The 20,389-nt window shown below is 47.8% G+C and overlaps 1 protein-coding gene across 1 annotated transcript in view; it reads right to left on the minus strand.

Annotated features, from left to right (window-relative positions):
- Positions 1-20,389, minus strand: part of LOC122404554 (neurogenic locus protein delta) — a 54,847-nt gene that overhangs the window by 16,044 nt on the left and 18,414 nt on the right. The window contains exons 3-4 of the mRNA XM_043408608.1: positions 15,215-15,278; positions 4,007-4,258 (exon numbers count right to left, since the gene is read on the minus strand). Of these exons, the coding sequence (XP_043264543.1) occupies positions 4,007-4,258; positions 15,215-15,278 (316 nt within the window). The remainder of the gene's footprint in view (positions 1-4,006; positions 4,259-15,214; positions 15,279-20,389) is intronic.

The raw sequence follows: 20,389 nt of genomic DNA on the forward strand, positions 1-20,389 counted from the left end.
CGGAATCGTTCGTTCGTGCGCTGTTTCGCGAGCGCGCCGCGCGGCCGGTGGACGCCCGGGTTCGCGTCGAGCTCGCGAGGGGACGCGCGGGGGCCACTCTCGACGTCCCGCGATCGGCCGATCTGTTCTCACGTGCCACGGCCCCGAGAAAGCACGCCCACGCCGACGTTTCCAGGATTTTCGCCGCCTTCCTGTTCCTCCGCCTCCGTCGACGCGATGAGAAAGGAGCATTGTTGCGATTTACCGGCGCGGCGGCCGGGCCCATGCGAACCTCTCCCCCCCGCTCGATTTTATTGCGATGCTCGGGAGCGCCCGGGGCCTTGTTAATTACCACTGGAAATAGACTCGACGAAACCGGGCACTTCTGAAATTGAACTTGCCTCGCGGACGAGTTCCGTGAGAACGGGATTTCTCGTTTCGGTAAAGAATGCGAGTCCACCCGTCCCGTCGGGCCCGTTTAACAGCGAATCGCCCCGGCGGCGCGTCCCGTGCGTCTGTGCTCTCGCGGAGCGTTTGCTCAGCTGACCCGGTGTGCCCCTTTCGGCGGAGAAAAAAAACGTCCGAGAACGGGAGGGCAGGCAACGGCTGTCGATATCGCAGTCAGACGGGTTGGGACGAATTCGTTAGCTTCCTTTGGTTACGTGAATCCTTTAACACGCTCGAGACACGGAATTTTACTGCACGTATCTTTATTGAAATCCTTGGTGGATCACCATGTATTACCATCTAGATTTATGTCATTATTACGCATTTTCGCTACGTGTAATAATATGACGTGAAAAATCTAGATGGCATTACAGCAGTGCAATAAGAATACAATGTGACAGTTTCCCTCGAGACATATTTAATTACAGGTTGCGTACCACCGTGACCTTCAAGACTGCACAAGGTCAGGAACGAAAGGTAGGAGAACAAATTAACGTGAACAAATTAACAGACTCCTCGACGACGGTGCGAATTTATCCTCTGTTCGACGCGTCTCGATAGAAAGAAATTCTGATCGTTCGCTACGATATCTCCTAGGCGGCGCGATCGTCGGTATTTCGGAGTTTCGAGAATCCACGCGGCGTTTGATCGCAGGGATGCAGGGGCTCCAGCGATCGGCGAGCGTTCGGGGCTCCCCCGATTCCCGGGACCGTACGCGAATGCCATTCTGTTGAAACTCCGGCGCGAATCTTAGCCGCGGACATGGAATGTAATGACTCGCCGCGCCGGCCAAAGGAAGCAAAAGGGCGTCGAAATCTCGGATGCCATCGTGGCTCCGCGAAACGGGAACCTATTCGACTCGGGGTCCTGGCCGACCTCATCGTGGTCTATCGCAAGGCATTTCATCCGGACAAAGAGCCAGAGGAACGAAATTCCAGAAAGCATGGCGACCGGGGCCCTCTTTGTGCCCGCCGGTGGCGCACCAGGTGCCGCTGTAACCTGTGCCCGGATCGACCGGAGGCATACATCTACGGACGAGCTGGAAACGTACCTCGATACTTTTCTAGTCCACTGTTATTTATTTATTTTTTTAACACGTTCACTGCCAGATCAAAACAGTATAATATATTGCAAAACTAAAATTTTCATTTCAGACATTGCAAGCTACATAACCTAAAATTTATTTTTTAAAAATTATTTTTGTAAAATTGTTAAAATTCGCAAATTATATCCAGATTTATTTCCCTTAACGTCTTAACTTGAGAATTAATTTTTCTAGTATCATAAAATCCTGCTGCCCATATATGGGTGACATGGCAGTTCAAGTGTTAAGTTTGTTCTTTCTTCACAGCTGGGAAAAATTTCAATGGGAGATTGTAGAAGCCAAAATAAGACGAAAATCAAGAATATCAATTTTTCATTTAAGGCTTCGTTAAAAAGTTATTAACAATTAAATTCAACAATTTCAAATCGCTCTGGAAAAATTATTTTCAGTTCCGGAGGTCAATTACAATCATTTTTGGTGATTAGACATAACCCCGAAATCATACGCATTTTCAAGAAAAAAATTCGAGAAGATGCCTAAATTTTTCGACGAAAAAGACAAATTGCAAATCGTTTTGGAAAAATTATTTTCAGTTGCGGGGGCCAATTACAACCATTTAAGGTGAATAGACATACCCTCGAAATATTGCGCATTTTTGAGAAAAAAATTCATTATGAGCGGAAATTTAAACGTTAATAACTTTTTAACGAAACCTCCATCAACAAATTGGTATTCTTGATTTTCGTCTTATTTTGGCCTCCAGAATCCCCCATTAAAATTTTTCCCACGGTTGACCTAACACCCTATATATCTACCACTCTCATTTTTACAACGAGAAGTAGTCAAAATTGGTGGTCAGAACTCTGTGATACAACAATAAATCGAAAATCAATCCTATCTCGTGGACTTTTCAAGTGGAATTCAAGTCCATCAAACAAGTGGATCCGTATGGACAGATTTTTGTCAAACAATTACGGATCGGAATATCGACGAAAAACATACTTCGGTAGGATTTTCACGAGAGCGTGGCGTCGTCGAGACGGAACGAGCCACACACGAAGGAGAAGAAGTTCGCCTCTCCTGTTGGTGCGCACGAACCGAGGCCGAGCGTGTACGCGGAAAGCGGACAGACACGGCGGAGACCGTGCACGTACACACGGATTAATCCTTCGTTCGTCGGGGGCTCAGGTACGCGGACGAGCGACGAGGACGGATGCTGGATAAGAAGCACGGGGCGGCAGGGAAAAGGACGGGCGCGGAGTGGCGCAGACGGGACCGGACGAGGGCAAGAGAAACGGAGATAGACTCTCTCGCACACGCGCGAACCAAGCGTGGGAAGCTGCTGCACGCTCGGACCCGACTGCTGCATCGACACTGCACCGGGCCTCTCCTTCGTGGACTCGTCGAGTTTGTTGAGTTTCGTGCTACGAGCGAGAACGTACAACGCTCGGCGGACAGACCGTTCCGGAGTGAACGTTATATAACCTCGAGAGAGAAAGACAGAGAGAAAGAGAGGGCTCTCTTGGAACCCTGGATGAGTTTCCAAAGAGATTCACACCTTCTGGAAAGGGGACTAAACGACTCCCGCTACTCGTCTTCCATCTTCTATCCCGGGGTCCTCCGGGGTTCTCCGTTACCCTCCGGGGAAGGGGAAATATTAAATAATATTATGTATCTATTGAGTATCTTTTTTACAGAAGCGACTTGGTCTCGGTTCTAGATAAATTAGCCAAAGACTTTAACAATTTAGTTCTGATTATTTCCAACGCGGTGTTTCTATCCCCTGTTGGGTTTCCATTCTTCGAAGACCGAACACAAACACGAACACACTTCGCCCGTCGTCGACAATACACTCGGCGCGCTTTCGTAACGCTCGAGTTCGGCGAAACGACTGTTTGTATAAGCACAGCGCGAAGAACGTTGAGGGCACGCGGCCGCTCTACGATCAGTTCGAAACACGCTGTCGTACGGAACCCATGGATTTCGTCCTCGTTCCTACTTTCCTCATTAATTAACGAAGCTAAGTATAATGAACTAGAAATAAGTGTCGGTGTAATATATTTAATCTAAATCTATTTCGTCATAAAAAAATCGACTTTCTTTTTCTTTTTATTTTTCACTGTTAAATATTTAATGTAAAAGGTTACCATCTCCATGATATATCGACACATTTCTAGCTCCAACGGTTCGATCCTAACGCGTTCTAAAATTCTTATTGTCACGACAGTTGCGTAACCGGCGGGGTACGATAGATCGTTACGTCTGTGGTTCCTGTTGTAGCCGTCGCGGGGTATTCGTGAAAAAAATCGCAAATTCGACAGCCTCGGGGTCTCCGGTTACAGGCTAACAGTATGAATTACCAGGAGAGCTGGTCACAGCGAGTAACAGAGGGGACTGAGAGAGCGCGCTAGAGAGAGAGAGGACCGTCTCTGTAATTTCATACACGGAATTCCGACAAAAGGAGGGATGTCACGCGCGGTGCAGTCGCGATGGGAAGCGTGGGAGTGCACGCATGATAACAGCGGGTATACTTACGGGTATTGCAGTAGTCGCCCTTCCATCCAGAGAGGCAGACGCGCTCCCCGGTCGGGCTGCAGCTGTAATGGCCGAAATTGTCGTCCCTCGGCCGGCACAGGTTCTCGCAACCCTTCCCGTAATAGTGCGCCACGCAGGTCACTCTGTACTCGTACACCATCTTCGAATGGGCGCTCCTGTATTCGTCCTCCGTCCAGTTCCGTCCGACGTCCAGCCATTTCTGGGTGGTCAGCCTCGTTATCAGTACTTTTTCTGCAACAGACAATCGAAATTATAACTTTCTAACCTCAAAAAAAAAATATTTTCGAAAATATATTTATTCAACATTATTTAAATTTTTATAAATTTTTGAAATATCGAATTACAATGAAATTGTTAAACAAGATCATTTCACTGTTTTATCATCATTATCACTGTTGATAAGCAGTGGAATCTTTCAGTGGTCAGAATGTGGAGACTGTGCTCTTTCGTAAAGGATTGATGCTATCCGAGGGGAGGGAATTAATTGCTCTGTTCGTCACAGAATCCTCGTGCATCTACCAATACTCCCGGGGTGTCCCATACCCACAACGTCGTGCTGTATCAGCGTCGTGATTCAACCAATTTTCGCGGTTCCCTGGTTCGAGTCAATTTCAATTTGCCACCAATTAACCCCACACGCGCTATACACGAGATGGGTCAGGGGAAACGATCGTAAAATCAACAGGGATATTCTACACCCCAAACTAACTGATAAACGTTGCTATATACATCTGTTTCAAATTTGCTCCCCAGGTACAGATATTTAATACCTTAATTTAAGTCCCGATTAACCTCCAAATATTCATGGTTAAATTTCCTTTGATTGAATTTTACTTTGTTGCAAATAAAATACTTTGTCCTTGAAAGGGTTAAACAACTGGTCCATATATCGTGAAGGTTACGAATACCTAAATACTACTACACTGAATTTCACCAATAGGTCTTTCGTACCGTGTCGAAAAGATTTACTGTACTATCAAAAATATATCTAAGCATCGAATAATTTAAATAATATTTTATAACGCTAATTTAAGTCTCGATCGACCTCCAAATATTCATGGTTAAATTTCCCTTTGTTGCAAATAAAATACTTCGTGCTTGAAGGGGTTAAACAACAGGTCCATATATCGTGAAGGTTACACATATCTAAACACTACTAGACTGAATTTCTCCAACAAGTCTTTAAAAAATATATGTAAGTATCGAGGGACTTCCAACGTCGAGCGCGATTCGATGTTCGGCGCGCCGGTGATCGTGGTCCAGTTTCGTCGAGCGACAATGGAGTCCGGGAGAAAGAGGCGCGGACCGAAACGCGCGAGTAATTAAGCATGTCCATCAGTAGGGCAGCGCAGAGGTGGTGCCCGATGATGCGATCGAAGTGCATCGGCCTCCGCAGAGAGCAGGAGCGCTGGCTAGCGCAAGAGAGAGAGAGAGAGAGAGAGAGAGAGAGAGAGAGAGAGAAACAGAGAGCGAGAGAAAGAGGAGACCGGACGTTCGTCCGCTATTGCTACTCCGCCGGCGGCACGCATCCGGCACAAAGAGAGTAAGCGTATATACGCCAGCGCGCGCTCGGGCTCTCCGCGTTCTGTGGGTCTGGGAAAGAGGCGTTCTTCTTTTCTTCCTTCTCTTCCTGCGCAGCCACCGCGCGCCGACCGCCCCCCTCCCGCCCGCCCCCGCCCCGCTAGCGCCCCGTACCCCTGGCTGCCTACCTGTTTTCGCGCGGAGGGAAGATCCCCGGCTTCCTACTAAACGTATTATCGTAATGGCCCGGCAGATTAGGAGGCCTCGATCAGGTGCCCTACCGAAAAACCTTTGCGTCTCTCACGATGCAAGGCAGCTTGCCTGGCTGTGGCCCTCCGCCGGACCAGTTTTACGGTCGGTGCGTGCAAGACCCTCTGGCACAGCCAAATGGCTCCGAGTATCGGGCCGTGCTGTATGGTTATGTGGTCGGTAGCGTAAGGAAGAGTTAAGTGGTCAGCCTCTGTGTTCTGCTTTCTCGTACCTACGCGGCCTTTTCCCTAACCCAGACCATATCCTCGTAATCGACGGTTCACCCGCGGCCCGATGCACTCCCTATGGGTCTATTTTTAAACGGGCGAATTTCAAGAACGGAACACGCTCTCACTGTGTTGTCTCGAATCGTCTCTATAGAGTGTATCTCTGTATTGTTTTCGTTTCTTTCGCTCTCTTTCTCCGCCTACTTAACCCCTTCGACGATAGATGTCGCGAAACGAAACGTGTCCTACACGGTACCAGTGAAATTAGTTTGCCTTTCTTTTTACTCTCGTTTCACACAAATTACGTAGAATATTCTAAATAATTTCCAGCGCTAGTGATTTCAGTTTTTATCGATCGAGTCACTCAATGTAACTTTTTCTCACGGTACGAAACCTTTATCTAAATATGAACGAAGAATTTTATCTCTGGCTATCTCCGTCCCGAGCCACGTGCTCCCGAGACCGACTTTAATCCTCGAACTCGGGAACCGAAGAGGGGTACGGGGGGGCTACGAAGGGTGATCGAAATCGCGTGTATCGTTGGCCAAGAAAGCGGTTCTTTCGTTACGCCATCGATCTGAACCGTCGGGAACGAAGAGGGAACGTGGAAGAGACGAGGGAAGTGGGCGAAGAGAGAAACAAAAGGACGCGGCGCGCAGGATTCGCCGATGGCGTGCCCGGGGATACTTAAACAGGATAGCCGGCCACCTCTTCCCAGAAGGGAAGTAGCGTCTCGCTGTCGGCGAAACGGGAGTCGAGGGGGAGGGCAGTTTGCCGCTGCCTATCTTCCCAGGTGATGCTGCTACGAGTTCTGAAAACGCCGATGTTCGCACGCCACTGCAGATGGACGCTGTACGCGCGATCGACTCCGTTTATCTTCATTTACTTTCGGTGCCGCTGCTCGCCCCGAGACGGCGAAATTTTATTCCAGCGAAATAGACGAATGGGGAGGCGCGGTGGTGATTTATTTGTCGCGTTCATTCGATCAAACAGGTTATTCGGATACGTGTCTGCCTCGATCGAAAGTGATATACAGGGTGCTCGGTCACCTGTGGGAAAAATTTTAATGGACGATTCTAGAGGCCAAAATAAGACGAAAATCAAGAATACTAATCTGTTAATAGAGGTTTCGTTAAAAAGTTATTAACGTTTAAAGTTCCAACTGTACTGAATTTTTTTATTAATTTTTCCAGAACGATTTGAAACTTTTTTTTCTTGAAAATGCGTAGGATTTCGGGGGTATGTGTAATGGTCAAAAATAATTGTAATCGAGCCCTGGAACGGAATATAATTTTTTTAGAATGATTTGACAAATTTTTTTTCGCCAAAAAATTTAGGCAAATTAGATTTTCGGTAAGGAATTTTTTTCTCGAAACTGAGTAGGATTTCGGGAATATGTCTATTCACAAAAAATGATTGTAATTGACCCCCGCAACCGAAAATAATTTTTCCAGAACGATTTGAAATTTTTAAATTTAATTGTTAATAACTTTTTAACGAAGCCTCCATCAACAAATTGATATTCTTCATTTTTGTTTTATTTTGGCCTCCAGAATCTCCCATTAAAATTTTTCCCAGGGTTCAACTGAACGGGTCCAACGGATCTGGGACGAAACAGAGACCACCACTTTTTTTCTCCCCTTTCTCGGATAATATACGACGAACAAAAATACCCCGCGTTTATTTGCTGCTTTCGTTTGTTCCTCGTGAAATATTACTTTACTTTAGAATTTCGACGGTAATATTTATCGACCAAAATAAATTTGTTATCCTTTAATTGTGATTTCTATCTTATTTGTTATTTACTATTTTTTTTAACTAACAATTAGTTTACATAAATTCCGCGTATAAACATTTTAAATATTCCAGCGAAAGTTTGAAACGTGCATTGTGATTTAATATCGAACTATTTTGGAACGAGAAGAATTTGAAAAAAAAATAATCGTCAGTGTACGGAGATTGTCGAGACACCCAGTAAAGAACTTTTTATCGCTATCTGAAAACTGCCACTTTTGTTTGCGCTCACGACAACGATAATTGATTTTTTAATCAAAGGAAAACACTGAGAAACTCGTACCTCTTTCTTAAACGTACTCGCGTCCTATGTTTGTATTTATAAACAATTGCACGAGGTGCTGATTTTCCGACGCTAATGAGAATTTCTATGGCGCTTATAAATATTAAACGCGAATAAAAGGTAATTGCGTTTCATACTGAATTATTCATACGTCTCTGTCAATTATTTGTAGCTGCGAGCGTGGTAATATACACGAGCAAACGAAGAATGCGCCGGGATTAGACAAAATTGGACAGAAATAAAAATTCGAACGCCCCACTCCATTGAAATTCAAATCGTTGCACGGCCGGCGTCTGCGAGAATACAATTAAAACGAAAGGCAAATAAATATCAATAGTGAATCTGGGCCACGTTTTCGCAATTACTACGTCGATCGAGGTTAGGTTTTGTAACAGAATTGTTAAACGCGTACGTAATTACTGGTTATATTTTATTTTTATACATAACACTCTTAAAAAGTAGTATTCTGTATAAAACAAAATGAAAGTTATTCTTGCGAGCAATATTTTACATTACAAAATTTTTTAAATTCCATTTCAAATCGTAATTAATTAATCTAACTCTACGTATGAGAATGTATAACTTATTATTTGAGGTTAGATAAAAAAAGAAATTAAAAATACCGAGTTACGATCGTCGCTAATAGCGAAAGTGGTGGAGTCATTTGGAGACAGAAATTTATCGCCCCCCACCCCCCGGGTTACACGAGCAGTGACAACTTCCCTTTGCATTTCGACGCGCGCATCAACGCGGGGACCATTTGGGAGCCGTCTTCTGCTTGACCACTTCGGTCTCCTCTCCACGTGTACGCAGAGTGCACCTGTAAACGCACGGTGAACTCGAGGCCAGGCCGATTCAAGGTATTCATTAACGACGCAGCGCCGCGAGTGGCCAGACATTTTCTATTGTTCATTCAGAAACGAGCGGGCTGGCGAAGGATAGCCCCGAGCTGGCAGGTAGCCAGATGCATTACTTACGCACCGTTCGCCCGAGCTCCTATCGCGAGGAAAAAACCTCTCGTAACCCCGATTACGGTGTCTCGGACCCGGTTAACCCCGTTGCTCAACCCTTCGAGCCACCGCGACCCGACGTACCGAGTTCCTGGCAATTTTTCACTACCCGATCACAGGCAGCCTCTTTTCCAATCAAATCGTTACCCTTTACCGAGAGGTTAAATAAATATTACGCAATATACAATACTAAACGCTTCGATGTTATACACAAATAGAAACATTGTCAAAGAAAAGCGTTTCTAGGTTAGATCGAAACATCAATAGTCGTCAGACCTCGATCGATTTTTTTAAACAACGAATTTCAACAGAGATATCTCGCAGAACCTAATTGGCTCGCGTACGACCAATGAACGATCCAACGCGCCGCATATAATTTTCATAATCGCGAGCATTGTTCCGCGATTTCTGCGTTTCAAATGAAAAGTTAACAGTTATCCTTTTAATTAAGTTGTAACATGATTACGACTATTGTTTCGTGTATTTTGTAACGGAAATATGATACCTATCTCTCCGGAATGCCGAAGATCGCGTCTGGTTCTTGCGGTTTGTGGCGTCTCATCGCGTATACATTTTAAGGTTACGCGGTAACGATCACTTTGATATCACGGTCTACGATGTAACGGATTACTAATCTTACGGCCTCCGGAGAAAGAATTGCCTGGTACAATGCCCGGGATAACAAAAAACGCTCGACGTGCAGCGGGGACACGAAACCCGTGGTAAGAACCGGGGGGAACGGAAAGTCGTTCGGAAGCGTTCCGAGAGCCGGAGCTTATCAGCGGGGAGGGAGGACGGGACATCAGCACCCGGACCAATTACCTCCCGTGGTCGTTATCGTACGAGGAAGGCAGGTGCGGTCCGAGAAACGCGACGTACGGCCGAACTGCACACGCCAGCGGTGAGCAAACGCGCTGGCAGCGACACCGTGTGTCACGGCGGTGGCGAGGACCGAGGGAAAAGCGCCCGGAGAGCGGTTGACGATCGCGCGATGACGTAAGCCTTGTCACAGGCCGGATTCCCGTTGCTGGTGCGTGCGAGCACACCGCAAGCTGCTGTGCACGCCTGCACACGCCGTCCTCGTAAATCCTACATTGACGCGCGCGCGTTTCGTTTAACGAACCGCGTTACCGCAAACGAGAGAGCTTGCCGACGCAGATCTACCAACGAAAGGAAAACCGACTTGGCGATCGCGTTCACCGAACAACTGAAACGCGAGATTTTCTTGCAAGATTTGGAAAGTAAAGCTAGTTACGTGAATCCTAGGGTCATTTGAGAATCAGGCAAACTACTAACACGCGTTAACGGGTTGACTGCCGTAGGGGTCACCGGTGACCGGCACTCGATTTGATTACAGCGCCGTGTTAAAATAAAATGAAACACGAACTACACGGAGGATTGACGGTCTTCGCTGTTTTAAGTAAATAGATGCAACTGTCGAAATTCGTACGGCTCGGAAGCATGCAATACGGTGACAATAGTTTCCCCAGGCGACTGCAGACGGCAGAGACGATTCGAAGGTCAGCTTTGTTTTCTTTAACGGACGGAGTGCTACAGTATTCAACCGTCGCTTTCGATTCTCGGAAATCTATTATTGGACACGAAAAAAAGTCTCGACAGATTTCCTATAGATGGCGTTTCATTAACCCTTTAAGCCAGTTCTTTTTTCGCGTGACAGTGTTTTGTATCCTTCACCGGTTTGAAGGGTTAACTTTTAGCTTGAACGAACATTGGTACTTTCATTTGCAAAATACCAACGCGAGAGTGCAATGGTAAAGTTTCCACGGGTCTCGCGATCGGTTCCAAAGGGCATACACGCCCAGTGAAAGTTGCAATCGTTTACGAATCGATAGAATCGGAGGAATACAGGTCAATAAAAAAGTTTCGTGAAATTTCTTTATCTTCGTAATCGGGGGGAAAATTTGTCTCCGTGCGTCGGGGCCGAGCGGCGAATAATTCGCCGATAACTCGTCCCGCAGGTGCAGTCCCCGCTTTCGAGAGCCACATATTATCGACGGAGGTGGGCGGTAAACAGCGGAGAGCCGAGAAGAGAGAAAAAGAGAGGCCGGTACGGGGAAGGGGGGAGGGGTGGGGAGGGGTCGAAAGAGAAGGAGGACGGGGCGGCGGGCCTGAGAAAGGAAGCAGCATCCGAGCAGCGAACAGCAATAAAGGGCTCGTTTCACCAGCCCGTTGGGGGCATTATATTGTGCCCGAACGGCGCGCGATAGACCGAGGCACAATGCTAGCCGGTGTGTTTCGGCGATAAAGGCCGGAACGTGTCCAAACAGCGTCCGACGAGACGCGGATATTAATGGGAGCTCTTTTCACCGCGGATGCACAGGTACATCTGTGGGATAACGGTAGGAATTCCGTTCTCCGACGGGGAGCTTGAAACAAAGGAAGCCCCGGCCTTGATTCCCTCCTGTATGTAATTAGCGGCTTCGATGAGGCGGGAACGTTTGCTGTTATCGCGAGAAGCCTCTTTGTGGCGAGCTTCGCGAGCATACAGAAATTCAATTGACCAACTACCGGCGACGTTGGAGACCTACGTGGACGTAGATCGAAGAGCAACGTCTCTTTCGACGGGACAACGTATGTTAAAATTCTAACCTCAAAATTTGGAAGAGCAATGTCTATCTCGATGGGAGAACGTACGTTAAAATTCTAACCTCCAAATTTGAAAGAACAACGTCTATCTCGATGGGACAACATTCGCTAAAATTCTAACCTCTAAATTTTAAAGAGCAACGTCTATCTCGATGGGGCAACGTACGTTAAAATTCTAACCTCAAAATTTGAAAGTTTACTGCTATGGGGACACTCGATATAGATAAAAATTGACAAAAATCTAAGCGAATCCAAAAGCAATCGAACGCATGGGCGATGCAGATGGGAACTGGAAATATCCGAGCGAATCCAAAATAGAAAACGAATTGCTAAACCTTCGGGAATGTAATGTTGATTCTAACCTCGAAACGGTGCAATTCGTTTGAATCGAAAAGCGACCGAGGCTGAATTCCGTCTAGTCTATCACGGCAACTATTTCTGTACGGTTGGGCAGGTAGCGCACGTCCGTCTCGGTTCGCGCGGAAACGGCCGATTCGGCGCGGTGCACGCGCCGCGTGCTTCACTCTCGAGACCGGGCTTCGGGCGGCGTAAGAAGAGCGGGACCGCTTAATTTCTTTCCCGAGGTCCTGGCGTCTGCCTGGCAATTAGAATGAACCGGAGACCGGAAGCAACACGCGGCCGTGCGGCGCTCTCATGCGTGTCGCTTCTGCACACACTGTATATACAGGGTGTACGGCCACCCCTGGGAAAAATTTTAATGGGAGATTCCAGAGGTCAAAATAGGACGAAAATCAAGAATACCAATTTGTTGATGGAGGCTTCGCTAAAAAGTTATTAACATTTCAAGTTCCGCCCGTACTGAATTTTTTTCTCGAAAACGCGCAGGTTTCCGAGGATATGTCTGTTCACCAAAAATGATTGTTATTGACCCCCCAAACGAACATAATTTTTCTAGAACGATTTGAAATATTTCTTTTTCGTCGAAAAATTTAGGCATATTCTCGAATTTTTTTCTTGAAAATGCGTAGGATTTTGAGGGTATATGTAATGACCAAAAATGATTGTAACTGATCCCTGTAAATAAATATAATTTTTTTAGTATGATTTTAAATATTTTAATTTCGTCTAAAAATTTCAGTTCCTACTCGAATTTTTTTCTCGAAAGGGGATAGAATTTCGGGGGTAAGTGTATTCACCAAAAATAATTGCAATTGCACCCCGCAACCGAAAATAATTTTTTCAGAATGATTTGAAATTTTTTAATTTAATTTTTTAATAACTTACTAACTTGTTAACGAAGCCTCAGTCAAGAAATTAATATTCTTAATTTTCGTCTTATTTTGGTCTCCAGAATCTCCCATTACAATCTTTCTCAGGAGCGGCCGAAATTGAATTTCGTTATTTCGGTCCCACCGGTGCATCGACGGTTTAATTCGGCCTTATCGGCCCGATCTGAGAGCTTTCCCCGGATGCGGAAGCAATAAACATCGACAGAGTTATTTGCATGCGTGTTTTCCCGTAGCCACATTACCGGGGGAATGTGGTGCGTGACACGAGATGAAAACATCGGCCCAACGATGTTCCCGTAACATTTTTTTGGACATCAGAGAAGTTCTATTCTCGTAATCATGAAAAGTATTCTCTCGTTACTTTGCAACGCCTTTCTATGTAAAATCGGAAATATGTCTTTGATCGCGGCAAGAGAGTCGAGGTCCGCCCGTATTATTTAGCGCCTGATATTAATGCGGCCTGTTTCTAGCGGGACACCCTGTGCATGGGATACATCCGTATCCTCGTCTAACAGAAGGTTTCGTGTTACCGTGGCGCGCTGGTGGAAGCTAGGTGCTACGGTTACACAGGAAGGAAACACTAGTGCCTCCGCCCGGTTCTCTAGCCTCTCTCTCGCTCTCGTTGCCTCGTATCTCGTCCCTTGTTCTCCGCTCGGTATGACACAACAGAGCCACCGGGAGCTCTGTTGTGCACGTGGACACGTTGCGGTAATGAGTAAGGAACATCGGTGAAAACGGGTCGAGGAACGGAGGAAAGAGAGGATCACGAACGCGGAGAAGAAGCAGCTGAAACGATCGGGCGCAGAATGCGGCCAGTGGCGTCGCGAATCGCGGTGGGAAAGCGGAGGAGCGAGCGACTCGAACGCGCCGGACGGGTAACACAATAAACAGGGCAGAGATTGGACACGAGCGGAGGGCTATTCGTTGTTTTCTTTTCGTACGGTCGTTCCGACACTGGGGATATATAGACCGCGTGAGACGCAACACAAATCGAAGGAGGTATTTCTCTGTTTCTCGTTCGACCTTGCCTCGAAAGTTATTTGACACCATCCACGCATCGAAGTGAATTTTACTTAAAGAATTAACTAGCAGAAAATCGTAACGAGATTAAAATATATCTAGCGTTATTGAATTAATATTGCCTTCGCGTTCTACGTGTTATTCCAACGCTACTAATTTCTCTCTAAACCCTTGATTGTTTAAATTTAATTTCCGTTAAAAGATTAAATGCAGACGGTGACTGAAAAACCCGAGTTGAGCGTAAAACGTTGAACGTTTACGTTCTAACCTCCAAATCTTTCAACCGTGGTCTATCGAAACTCGTAACGAGATTAAAATATATCTGGCGTTATTGAATTAATATTGCCTTCGCGTTCTACGTGTTATTCCAACGCTACTAATTTCTCTCTGAACTCTTGATTGTTTAAATTTATTTCCGTTAGAAGATTAAACGCAGACGGTGACTGAAAAACCCGAGTCGAGCATAAAACGTTGAACGTTTACGTTCTAACCTCCAAATCTTTCAACCGTGGTCTATCGACGAGTATCGCCACCGCACGGAATCTGTTCTCGAGTTCCGGGAGTCTGTGAGCCCTCGAGTGCCGACGGACGCGCAAAGACAATTCCACACGCGGAAGTTGACGTTAACGTCGAGCAGAGCTTCTGGATGTTCCCAAGCCAAGGGCATCGAAGACGAGAGATTAACCAGAGCCACGATATCAGTCGCGTGTAGTTCACGGGGGGAAAAAAAATGGTGGGGGGGGGGGGCCAATATTTGTCCGCGGAGCAGCACAGGAAGAGGGCCCCCGAGGGTTAGGCTATCGAAACCATAAGAAGGAACGGACGGAAAAAGGAGTATAGGTCGGAGGAGGTTACGGTCTCTGGTGAGTGTCGTGCACGCGTAGACCGGAAGTGGCTTCTCGACTGGTTCGGACCTGACGCATGGCGTCGCCGCCACGAGATCCAGCTGGACTGCACATGCCCCGGGAACCATCTAAAATCTTCCCCCGTACTTGGAGCCATGCAGAGGCCCAGAGGTAGAGAGAGAGAGAGAGAGAGACTAATTTTAAAATGATCCTCCGTTTTTTTTTTCTCTCTTTTTCTCTTTCCTGCGCGCGCTCTTGTTTTTATTTAGAGGACGCGCGTGCTAACGCACTCGTGCCACGTCGGCTGATACGCGACGTCGAAGCCACGGAAGGCTTAATACGTAGACCGTTTCAAGTGGGTGGGGGAGAAAGGTTACTTACCGTGCGAGTGGTCCGTCGTGTTGTCTGCGTCGTGATAAGCCTCCACTATCAGCGAGAAGGTACCCTGGGAACAGAACGCAACGGTTTGGTGAACTTCTATTGCATCGGCTCGACGGATCTCGTCCGATTAACCCACTGACACAACACTCTCTCTCGCTTTTGTATCATTCGACGCTTTAACGCATTGACTGCCACGTCACCCGCATATGGGTGACACGACTTTTCACCGAGGAGTTAAAAAAATTAATTCTCAAAATTAGATGTAAAAGAAAATAAAGCTAGGTGGGGGCCCTTGAATTTTAACGGGTCTGTGAAAATAAATTCCATGACAAATTCTTGGTATGCTAGTTTCCAATTGTCTAAAAACAAAATTTAATTTTAATTTTAATTTGAGGGGTTTGGTCTGGCAGCCAACGTGTTAATGGCCACCACTGATATTATACACCAAAGTAAAATACACGAAATGCTAGGAATATTATTATAAGGGAATTACAAATGTAACCTCAATAAAGGTAATAAGTTGAATGTATGATGAAATGGTGACTGATACGGTAGATCGTGCACACGTGACAGTGGCCAGCGTCTGCTAACTCACGAAGTCACGTATACGTGACAGCGGCCGTCAAAGCGTGGACAGACCCTGAACCTTTTCAGGGACGATTTTTTTTTCTTTTTTTTTTGTCTATTTATTATTGATAGTAACTATAGTTATAAAAAAAAAATTAAACGTCCATTATATTCTACTGGAATACCAAGTTAGAATTGTCAAATATGTCGAACTTGAATATTATTATTATTTATTAACGGGAATAAACCTTTCGGTACAAAAGGTGTAATATGCAAGGAACTACAAATATGGAACTGGTTTGGTAGTTCTAGTGTTAAATTCCCATGCAAAAGCTCGTAAAACGTTCGCGAGAAACACGAAAACAAGCGAACGAAAAAGAATCTCGATGTTGGACGCCGGGCCCGGGCACGCGCACGCGCGCGAACGGCGACAAAGTGTCCGTAGGTTTCGGCGCGAAAAACGCGGCAGCTGCACACGTGCCCAGTCGCGTATCGCAATTAACAATAAATTAAACGTTCCGAGGCGAAGCTGGCGCGTCACGCACGCACCTGCCTCGTGTTAGAAGGGTGCCCTTCCTCTCCTCCGGTCGAGGCGAAGCGTGGTTAAAAAGTCGCCGGAACGCGGGACGGGGTCACGTGTTGCGGGGATAGATGGAGCGCGCGAACCGGAACGAATGGAGGCGACCAACCCTCTTCTCGCCCGTCGAGTTAGCCCCGCTGGAATTGGCGTGGAAACCAATCGAGACAAGGGCTGTCCCCCCTCCCTTCAACCGTACCGAGGGTTGGGGTGACTTTTATGCAACGACCACCGGATATAAATCGCCCGCGGGGCACGTGCTCGACAGCCCCGACAAGCGGATGGTTAATCGCGACGAGGGAATAAAATGATCGATTCACCGTGCAACCCTTCAACGTACGATTCAACTGCGAGCTATTTTTCAAAAGTACGAGTATTCAATTTTGAAACGCTCGGTTTCGAATCGTTCCGTCCTCGAAGGGTTAAACGGTGGGAATGTCGACGGTGTCGTTGCCGGGAGAAACCTGTTATACTGTTTGTATAATCCATTATGGATATGCCTATGCAGAACGGGCCGCACGCGCGACCGACTATTGTGTAACAGAAATTACGGCTGTCTTGTTGCACGCAACGATCTATTAATTCCCCGCTCGACGACCATTACTACCATGGATTAAGAAAACGCTCCCCTGATTGACCGATCGACGTCGAAATTTGGAAACTAATCGACCGTGGAGTACGCGGAAAAAAGTTGTATCGCCAAACCGAGCGAGTTGATCCTAACGGTCGATTGTGTATCTCATTCCGATCAGGGTCAGAAATTACCACCAACACGATAATCCGGTAGACGGCGAAAAAAAAACGTATCAGGTTTCGAAACGCTAAAAATAGCTCGGTTCGAGAATCGTGACGGGACACGCGGAGTCGAAATGCACCAAGATGGCGGTGGTGTCGTCCGTGACGTCGGCGAAACGGATTACTCAACAATGGACGACGCGACGTAGGCCCTGCCGGAGCCGCTGCTATTCCGAGAAAAATGAAAACCGAACTGGCATCGATTCCGCCCGTTCGCGCGTCTACGTGGAAATCCAGCAGCGAGAGGGGCCCCCCTAGGCGGCGTGGGCGTCGAATCGCTCGCACGACCATAAATCCAGCAACGATACTCCCCGCGAGCGGGCGGCCCTCGGCCCACGTCGCGGCGACACACGCATCGCGCGCGCACGCCGCGGCATATTATTGTGTAATAAGTACGTGCCGTACACGCCGTTCCGCGGTTACGTGTGCGTGCAGTGATAATGCGACGTTTAATTATTAACGTCACACGCACGCACACGCGGTAAACCCGTGTACCTGACACAGAGAGAGAGAGAGGAGCGGCTGGTATTACACACGACCTCGTTAGTCGTTGCCGCACCGTGAATAATAAATGTTTATATCCGGCCTCCCTATCATCGTGCGTCGTTCCTGTTCGCGTAAACGAGCGCTCGAGCGCGGACGTGCCCGCTGGGAAACAATCGCGTTATTAAAAAAGATCGCCCCGATGGCTCTCGACCCGGTCGTCGGCGAACGACTCGCGTGAGAAATCCGTTTCACGCGCTCGTGACGCGCCGACCGCGACGCGAGTGGTCGATCCTGTCACCCGTTCCCCCCCTCCCCCCGTACAGACAGCTTAACCCAGTTTTCGGAAGATTCACGGGACACGATTAACGGCCGGCGCATAATAAGCGCGGATAACGCGGCGCGCGATACACTCGCGGAAATAATTACTAATGGATTGTGTCATGAGCCTTGGCGCGATAGATGCAGCGGAGATAATTAAACGCGAGTCGTTATATCCGACCCGAGGGATCGCGAACGCTTTTAATTCTCATAAATAGTCGATTGGGTAGATGGAATCGGAGGCAATCCGTGCCGGGGGCTCTCTCGACCGATCGAATCCCTATTCCTCTCTCGCGCGAGGAATTATCTCATGGTTATTCGCGCGTTTATGAATCAACGCTGTTTCTATTCAATTTTCTTTAATAACGTTACGTTTAAAATAACGTGCTTCTACGGTTATTCGTGTCGAAAACTGCAAAGGTGTTGAAAAATGAAATTTTATAAATATATCAAATTAGTGGTTCAGGGCTACCCTCGGAAATATTGAGATTGTATAGCAATTTACACCAATTTGGTGAAAGTCGGGTATAAGGCGGTGGGTCCCGGGTTCTGCAAAAATTCGTGCGGCGAGCGACGCCGCTAATAAATTGCATCGTCGCTGTTTGGACGATGTTCGCGGCAGATGGGAACTGAAGATCATAGGCAAACAATTTCGTGGTCTCGGAGCGCACGAACCGCGCTGACAGAGACGGAAAAAAAAAGAAAAAAAAACGAGACGATTTTTCTCTTCTCGATGTATCCCGTGGAACCGGCCAAGCGCAGGGCAATTTGTCTCGTCGAAAAGAACGAAACGGGAGGAGGCAAAAGGAGGAGGAGGAGGAGCACGGTCGTCGCCAGGTATGTCACATGCGTGTACACGTTAGAAAGTTCCAGCGAGATTCCGCGGTTCTCCGGGTCCCGAGATTCTGAGGCCGCAAGATAGAGAAGGCAGAAGGGGGGAGGGGGGCCATCGTTCGACCGAGAGGCGAAGGGTGGAAAAAGAGGAGGCAAAACAAGACAGAAAAACGCGAAGAGGCGGAAGGTGTAAGGTTGAAACGAGAAAGAAAGACCAAAGAAGCAGACCGCCCTTTTCTCTCGCGGCAAGGACGAGAGCGAGGCGCGCGGGCCAGAATGGAACGAACGAAAACGGTCCCGGGGCTCCGGGGGCCAGAGCGAGGGAGAGAAGGAAATAAATTGTCGAGGAGACAAATGCCACCGTGATCGCCCGCTAATTTATTACGGGGATCGGAATTAAGCCGACAAAAAGCTGAAAAAGCCCCGCGTAGGCATCCGTAGAACAATGTGTTGGGTGTGTTCGGTGGCCGGTTAGCAGTTCAGCCACGGCTGAAACGAGAGGAGAGCGACGAGACGGACGGGTGGAACCGGGTGAGAGCGACGGTGCTACGCGCGATGCGGAGAGAGACGGTAGGACCGGTGCGTTTTCAACAGCGAACACACACACACACACCAGCGATTGCGAGGAGGGAATAGGAAGGAAAAAGATGGGAGAAAAAACGCACCGTAAGGTAACGAGAGTGAGACAGAAACGGGAGGTCGGTGGGACGGAGAGGAGAAATGGCTGTGAAAGAGAGACACCGGAGGAGGAACCTGGATGATGAAAAGGAAGAGAACAGAGAGAGGCTCGTTCCGTCCGCGAGACGGAGATAGGCTGGCTCGCTCGGGAGTCGGTTCCCACGGCTGCGCAGCATACCTCCACCTTCTCTCGCCTCTCGCTCCTCCGCGCTGCTCTCCTGGTCGCTAGTCGCGTCTCGCTCGCGCCCGTGCTCCTCATTCGTCCTCCTCCTCCCACTCTCGCGCCGTGTCTCCGTCGTCGCGCTTCGTACGCTCAGACTCTCTCTGGCTCGTTCGCGAGCGAACGACTCCTTCCTCGTCCCTCTATCGAAACTATCGCTTAGCTGCTTCTTTTGCTCGCCTCTCGTTCCTTCTTTATTTCTCTGCCACGACGGAATAGGCGTTCTCTACTCCACCTAACCTCTCCGCCGGCTCGTTTGTCCTTCCTTCTTTCGTACACGCGTTTCGCCACGTACGGTGCAGCACCACGGCCGCGTACTGCAATCTCTGCCGGCGCGTATGCATATGCACGTATTAATCATCGCGGAAAACGGTCGACGGAGAACGAGAAAGAAGGAACAGGTAGCCGACTGACTTCGCTGCATATAGATGCAGCCGCGTACGATTCGGTATCGAGACCGCCGGCGGGGGGGAGGGAGAGGTGATTCATCGTGGAAAAAGGGAGCCGGAAGTCTGGAACGACTTTTCGCGGCGTCCCTGAGAAAACGGTGGGCTCGCTACCTTCGAGATCCACCTAACCGGTTGGACGAACTCGCGTGACTTACGATAACCACGTACGGATAAAAAAGATTCTAGCGAACGAGTCGAACTTTGTTTTATATTTATACACTTTTAACCCTGGAATGCTATTAGCCGGGTAC

Source organism: Colletes gigas, unplaced genomic scaffold, assembly GCF_013123115.1.
Source record: "Colletes gigas isolate AHSC1104 unplaced genomic scaffold, ASM1312311v1 Colletes_gigas_Sc00003, whole genome shotgun sequence".
NCBI lineage: Eukaryota > Metazoa > Arthropoda > Insecta > Hymenoptera > Colletidae > Colletes > Colletes gigas.